Source organism: Priapulus caudatus, unplaced genomic scaffold, assembly GCF_000485595.1.
Source record: "Priapulus caudatus unplaced genomic scaffold, Priapulus_caudatus-5.0.1 Scaffold132, whole genome shotgun sequence".
NCBI classification, from domain to species: domain Eukaryota; kingdom Metazoa; phylum Priapulida; class Priapulimorpha; order Priapulimorphida; family Priapulidae; genus Priapulus; species Priapulus caudatus.
The window spans coordinates 246,060-253,327 of record NW_014577193.1 but is presented as its reverse complement, the minus strand read 5'-3'; the positions used below and the strand labels follow the sequence as shown (position 1 = coordinate 253,327).

General features: G+C 42.6%; 1 protein-coding gene and 1 long non-coding RNA gene across 2 annotated transcripts in view; one reads left to right on the top strand and one right to left on the bottom strand.

Moving 5' to 3' along the window:
• Positions 1-1,112: 1,112 nt before the first annotated feature.
• The window catches only part of LOC106805902, a 9,438-nt gene continuing 3,282 nt past the window's right edge, over positions 1,113-7,268 (bottom strand). Inside the window, exons 2-3 of the long non-coding RNA XR_001393480.1 lie at positions 6,700-6,702; positions 1,113-1,125 (exon numbers count right to left, since the gene is read on the bottom strand). This is a non-coding gene — a long non-coding RNA (uncharacterized LOC106805902). The remainder of the gene's footprint in view (positions 1,126-6,699; positions 6,703-7,268) is intronic.
• LOC106805901 (epididymal secretory protein E1-like) lies at positions 2,685-4,841 on the top strand. Its single transcript, XM_014807670.1, has 4 exons — positions 2,685-2,743; positions 2,839-2,943; positions 3,121-3,296; positions 3,621-4,841. Exons 1-4 carry the CDS (start codon positions 2,722-2,724, stop codon positions 3,702-3,704), a joined length of 387 nt encoding a protein of 128 aa, XP_014663156.1. The 5' UTR covers positions 2,685-2,721; the 3' UTR covers positions 3,705-4,841.

Here is a 7,268-nt window from a genome sequence, read left to right as displayed (position 1 = left end):
CAGGAGATCCTGAACTGGATAGCGTTCGAAGAAGTTACTGACATTGTCATGTGCTTGATAACCCTGCCCAATTTCCAGCACACGCTAAACTCGAACAATCCGTGCTTGCCTACTGGCAACCGCGGACTTGAGTGCGTTAAAGGGTCTACTGTTTCGAGGGGTGGCCCGGACAGAAGATGCTGTGCCGAGACGATATCAAGCACTTAGTTTAGTCTAGAGGACAGTGGTCGGTGCACAACGAATCATCTTGAAGGTGACCGCGTGGAATTCCTTAACTCAATTGAGGGAAGCGGCAAATGATGGACCCAGATACACAGCTCACATGTTGCGCATTGAGCTTCTGAGCGGGCTAAGAGAGTGCCTGTATTGCCAGCAATGAATTCGGAATTCGCCGATTTCATGGTTGCATGCTGAAATCTTGCCAACTCGATGCCCAGAAGCAGCCAGAAGGAGACGTTAGTCGCCACCATGCATGGTGCCTGCGTAGGGCATGGGCCCTTACAGTGGCAACAGATCTGTGCTATATCGCATGGGTTGAATTACCTCGGTCACTGCGCGATTACTATCCAAACTTTATTGAGGTAGATTATCTGAGGGATACCAGAGCAGAAAACGGGTTGTCACGAAGCTAAAGCACAGTTTTCACGACACGCATACCGGATTCTGTCGTGGATGACAACGGCCCACAGGTTTTCGTGTGATGTTGTTCGCGAAACTTTAGCACGGAGTGGGTTTGAGCATAACACCTCATCTCCTCGATATCCGCCCAGAGGACAACCGGCTAAAGTGGAAAATGCGGGAAGGACCGATCAAGGAATCTAATTATGAAGTCGAAGATGGCAAAATCTGATCCTTTCCTGGCCTTTCTGGACTTCAGCGAACACTCCAACCAGGGAGTAGGATCGTCGCCAGCACAGCAGAATCTGTGCGTAGGCGTTACAAAGACGTTGCTACCACCACTGCAGCTTCTACGCAATGCCCCCGAGGTCTACTGGCATTGACTGCGAGGAAGGGAGAGGCTCACGCCTGCTAATAGCACACCGGCAGCAGATTGTTATTAGATAAGTTCTGCAAAAGATCCTAAAGCAGAGTTGTCGACCAGAGTGATGCAGTCGGGGTAGCAGCCTGGCCCAGGGGAACGAAAGAAATGGGTTAAGGGGTTCGTCGTATAGCACATCAAGGTGATGGCCTGTTGGCGCGAGATACGTGTTGAACAGACCAAACACTCGGACTGTATCGTAGAAACCGTGTCCATTTGAGGCGATCAGCAGAGAGGAGCGGCGAACCTCGTGCTGCACCAGCAACTTACAGAAGTCACCGGGCTACAGAGAGCGCCGAGACAATCGGAGAGCCTGCCTGTTCAAACCGTGCAGAGCCGAGCTGGAGAGTCCTGTCAGCTGTTAGCGACCAGACCAGCTGAGCCTACCTGAGCCACGCGCACACGTAGAGGAACAGGGCAGCCATTTCCGGCGCACCACCACAATGACGTCCATCAGTCCAGCCAGAACCAGATCCGGCGCGGCACGGTCAAGCAAACCAACAGCGTTATGGGGAAACGAGTAGATTTAGCAAAGAAGCTATCACCTGTTAAATATGTAATTGGTGATGTGCGTAGTGACATTAATCGCATAAGTAACGATGTCAATATAAGATCTTTAGTATAGTATTGCTAAGAAGGCTAAATCGCTGTTGTATTTTATTTATAATTTGGTTGATAATGCATGAGAGCCATTCATCTATTTTTCTCAATTATTAACTCTCACGTTTATTGGCATCTATATCACCGTGTACATCGGTTGGGACGTGCGTTATTTATAAAGAGAAGGATGTCACAACACGACTGTTGTTATAATAAAAACAACAAACACCTGAGCGTTTGTTTACCCGCCGACCGCCACTGGTGTCAAACGATAGGAAGGCTTGATATTAAGCAGCTGCCATGCGGCGCAGTAGGCCTTCTTCTTACCTCGGTGAGTTGGCTTATACCTGTATCCCCCACCTTGGTGCTCGATAATAAAGCATGGTGTTCTAACATAACTCTAATACAGGTAGCGTGTATCAGTATTTAACAGTGCTGGGTGTCTGCCGCGGTGCGGGGTGGCTGGTTGTCGGCGGGTGGTAGTGGTAAATAAAAAAAAAAAGTGGGTAATTTCCCGTGTTACACTATATAATAGCCAAAGTAACTTACTGACAGGGAAAGTATGCACGTGAAATGTTTTTACAAACTAATCATACACATTCAATGTTAGCAGTAGTATTTGTGCATGTGGGAGCAAAGAATTGGGGTTACTTTGGGCCATGCATTCATATAAAATTCCTAGAACCTTAATGCTTTATAAAATGAGTATTTTTTCTTCATATGTTAGTTGAAAGACATGCTCCTTGTGTGTTTAACTGAGTGGATAAAAACTAAAAGTTGTGTGGGTGATTATGGGTCTTAGGGATGCATGAAGTCGTAAACCGCGTGTCCTAGTTTTAAGGTCTGCATGAAAAAGCATAAAATGCGCATTAATTTTTGCCGTAGTTTAGCAGGTGGGAAGGGAGGTGCCAGACCAATTTATATACTATGTTACTTGGTAAATTGTGAATTGCCCAAGGTCAACTGCTGAGAACAAACCTGTGTATGGCTTCTCATCCCCCCCACAGCAAACTGAGTTAGCTATGCTTCTGTTGATATGAACACTGCCTGTATTGTATGCAGAGGTCATCTGATATGGAAATATGGATAACTACGGATATTCCAGTAGGTATAGTGCCACATATAGTCTGATGTGTTATACTGGTCTAGTTTCAGTAGTTTGTGCTATATTTGTTGCTTTACTGTTTACTTTCATCTAGGCTCTCAGGCTCAAATTAAGTCTGTTGATGTAACTCCCTGCAAGGGAAATATCTGCGTTCTAGAGCGAGGCTCCAATGTTTCTATCAAGGTGACATTTATACCAAGTAAGCATCTAACAGTAGTGTGCTTTTATTTTTTAAATGGGATATTATCCCAAACTATTCCCTAATAATACAAATGAATTCAAAACAATTAAAATAACATTTGCTGGCATCTAATGGTGATAAAATTATATTTGATACTAACTAATTTCTTTTTTCTGTAACCTCATTGTCTCATAGAACAAGTTATGGCCAAGGGCAAGGTTGTAGTACACGGCGTCATTGCTGGTGTTCCCATTCCATTCCCTCCGCCCGTTGTTGATGCTTGCCAGAATTCAGGACTCACCTGTCCACTAGCAAGTGGAACCCCATACACCTACACTGCTGTTCTGCCCGTATTGAAGGTCTACCCAAGTGTAAGCTGGTTTCAAAAATAGCAAGATTAAGGGAGAAAGAGAGGGGGAGATATTGGCATCCAAGAGAAAATCACGTTTGACTTATTATGATCAGTTTTTAATATAGCCATGTTCTAAAATGCTATTTCCCAGATTAACTAGAAGTTGTAATGTCAATCATTATATGGTTTTCTTTCCATTCTAGGTCATAAAGTTTAAATTGTATATAAATATATTTTGCTTTGCCAATTGCAAATTCACTGTAGCCAGTCAGAGCTTTGACATTTATGTAGTTACATACATAACAAAGTATAGTACAAGTATGTTTGTTACTAATGTCTACAGGTGAAGTGCATTGTTAAATGGGAGCTCAGGGACCAGAAAGGTGAAGATGTCTTCTGCTGGGAGATGGCTGCACAGATCAAGTAGAATGCAGCTTCTATTGCTACTACACTGATACACTCTACTGAAATTCTATATATATACTACCATAACAAGCTCTGTGTGAAGCTTTCTCAGATATGCGAAAGTTCGGGCTACTTTTTAGTATAATTTCATCTATTCCATCTTGAATCGACATGTATTCGGGTTAATGGGCGATGACGTTGCAGGGTGTCGACATCGTGAGTTTGACTAGGTATGTGGTAATCGTGATGTGACAACTAGATTACTAGTGTTTAAGTAACATAGACATGCATGGAATGCCCTACTAAGGTGCGTTCTCAATGGAACAACCTTCACTTTAATGTGAATGCATAATCAGAGTGACTGAGTATCTGTTGAACTTGGTTGTCATATTGTTGGGGGGCAATCACTAATACATGACAACTTGCATGAAGTTCAATCAAGTCACAATGCCTTACCTGTAAGGTCATCAGCTGTACTGGTTTATATGAAATGTAAAAGGAGAGATTTAGGCAATGCTATATGCATCAAGCTGTCATTGCCACTGTATTTCTTAACTTGTAATACTGTGACCGTGAGTTCTCTATTTGCATACTTTCCTACTTTTTATTATAGTGCAACTCATACGATGAAACCTTTCTCATTATACAGTATTAGCAGAATAGTACATATTACTAGGAGTAATTTGAGGTTGTTTATTCTTTATATTACTGATAGTACACATTTTGCCTTAATTGGTGGTGTTCATATTAACATTGCAGTGGCATTTTGAGATAGTTCTCTTAATGTTTGTAATCATTGTTATATACAGTGTATATTTTTCACGATACACATTTTCATCTCGTATCATGATCTGAATTTTATTAACTGATACGTTTAGATGTTCAATGGCAGTAAAGATGTGTTTGTGAGATGCTGAGCACTGTTGTTATATTCTGTGTTGTTAGATACAGCAATGACTGTCTACTATGGCTGCGGTGCTAACGTTTTTGTAACCAGGAGCAGTGAAGCGCATCTTTGTAGCGTTCCATTATTATAAATGTTTTTCGAACTGTGATTCCTTTAAATGAAATTGCCTTCGAAAATGGATACTCATTAGCTGTATATAATATTATACTTGGCCTACAAAAATAAAACCGGTGATGTTTTGTATCAGTAGCATTAATTTGTTCCATGCTGTAATGAATATATTGCCTAGTCATACTGTTATCCCGTTAGCTAGCCAATCGATACATCAGAATGTAGGTGGAGCCGGTTCTAGGACAAATACCCCCCGGACAATCAACCCCCGGACAATTACCCCGGAGAGATCCTATATATAGGCACCTAGGTTGAAGGGATTGGTAGGCATGCATGTGCTTTCTAAATTAAAAGTGGCGATCATTAAAACGGCCGGCTTGCAGTAATGTCGCACACATATCTCCATCTATTCGTCAATCGAAATATCATTATAAGTGTTACTTTATAGCGAGGACACTCTTTCATGAGGCAATGAAGGCTTTTTAAATAGAATCTTTGGCGTTTTTATTAGATAATAAATTGCTATAACTATAACTCGAGGTATAACTAATATATATTTAGATTTAAATATTTACACATCAATCAGTTCTTCATCCTGCTGAGTGTTTTCCTAAGTTACTGCGTCAATATATGGGAGGGGATATGTGTCAAAATTCAAACGTTCAATTGATCGATTGATTGTTTAATTGAACGTTCAATTTAATTCAATTCAAACGTTTAATTGATCGATTGATTGTCAATTGAACAGTCAATTTAACATTAAAGACGTTGATTGATCGATAGATTGTTCAAATTGATGATTGATTGTTCATTGAACAGTCGTGTAAGTTTCAACGTTAGATCTGAGCAATTAAATAACGAATGCAAATTGAATCGCGAATTGACGATTTGAGAATTTGACTGAATTGACAAACTGCAAAAGGCACGAATACTTGAATAGAGTATTAATCATGGAATGGAGAATTTGCCGAGGCTCGTCTATCGAGAATTGTGAGGCTCGTCAATGCGAGCTAATTGCCCGAGGCTCGTTTGCAAAATCAAACGTATACCTACTGGCAGCATTCAGAGGATAGGAAGGCGCGGTAGCACGTACGTTGCTAGGAACGCATGGCGGCGTTTCCACAGTAAGTGCGTGTACCCATGTACGTGCATGTACCGCGTGGTAGTGCGTGTAGTGCGTGTCCTGCAGCGTGGGTGTACCGCGCGTGTACGTGCGTGTACCTGGCTAGGACGCTGCGTGTACGTGTCGTCTCTCGCCCCCCCCCCACTCAGGTGGTTAGTGTTAGGGTACGCATTGCTCGTTCGGCTGCTTGAAAGACCTCAGATGCTAAAATTTCTGAAACCCTTATTTGCGGCTTTTTGCGGGCTTTTTTCCTGCTTGGAGGACGCCCTAAATCCGAACACTTGCTCAAGTCCCCGTATCTCAGGTGAGCTCTCATTCAAACGTAGTGACGTTAGTGCGTGCGTGTGTGAACTGTCGAACAGTCTACGCTAGTAGTAGAGTTCAGTGATTGAGGGGAACTAGGGGGCAATATTTTTCCTTTCAAATAAATAATCCTAATGAAGCTTTCAAACTAGGCAGGAATTTCAGGAATTTGATCCCGGGATTTGATAAAGTTTCTATGGATATTCAAGATGAAACGAGAGAGAGGAAAACACCCTTTTTAAAGAATATCTGGTGAAAATTCAAATACACCCCCTTTTTACAATTCTTTTGGGCGCGATTGTTTGTCCGGCGAAAACTACCCCTTACCGGAGATTTTGGAAGGCGCATGCGTCCCTCCGACCTTCGGAGTGGGGGGCCGGGTGCGTCTACTGCGTGTAGGTGCGTGTACGTGGCGGTACCCGCTGTGTAGTGCGTGTATGTGCGTGTATCTGGGTGTACCCGCGTGTACGTGCGTGTACGTGCGTGATACCTCGTGTACCCGCGTGCACTGTGCGTGTAAGTGCGTGTACCCCGCTGTGTACTGTGTACGCTGGTATACGTGACGTGTCTTACACGCTGGTAGCACGCTACGTACACGCGGGTAAGCGACGCAAGTACACGCAGATACACACACGTACACGGGTAACGCACGTACAGGCTGGTACACGCACGTGGCACGCGGTCACGCACGTACACGCGGTGTACAACGGAGATACACGCGCCGTACAGGCGGGTAGCAGACACGTAAATTCGCGCTTGATTTGTCAATTATCGTCAATTCGTCAAATGCGTAAATTCGGGATTCAATGGCAATTCGTTATTTAATTGCTCAATTGAACGTTTGACTAAATTAACGACTGTTCAATGAAACAATAATTCGATCAATGAAACGTTTAATGATTAAATTGACTGTTCAAATTGAACAATAAATGATCATTGGAACGTTTACAATGATTTATGACTGTTCAAGTGAACATATCAATCGATCAATTGAACGTTTGAATGATTAAAATTGACTGTTCAATTGAACAATCAATCGATGCATTAAACGTTCGAGATGATTAAACGACTGTTCAATTGAACAATCATATCGATGCATTGAACGTTTGACATTTTAGAACGTATCCTCCCATATCAAATCG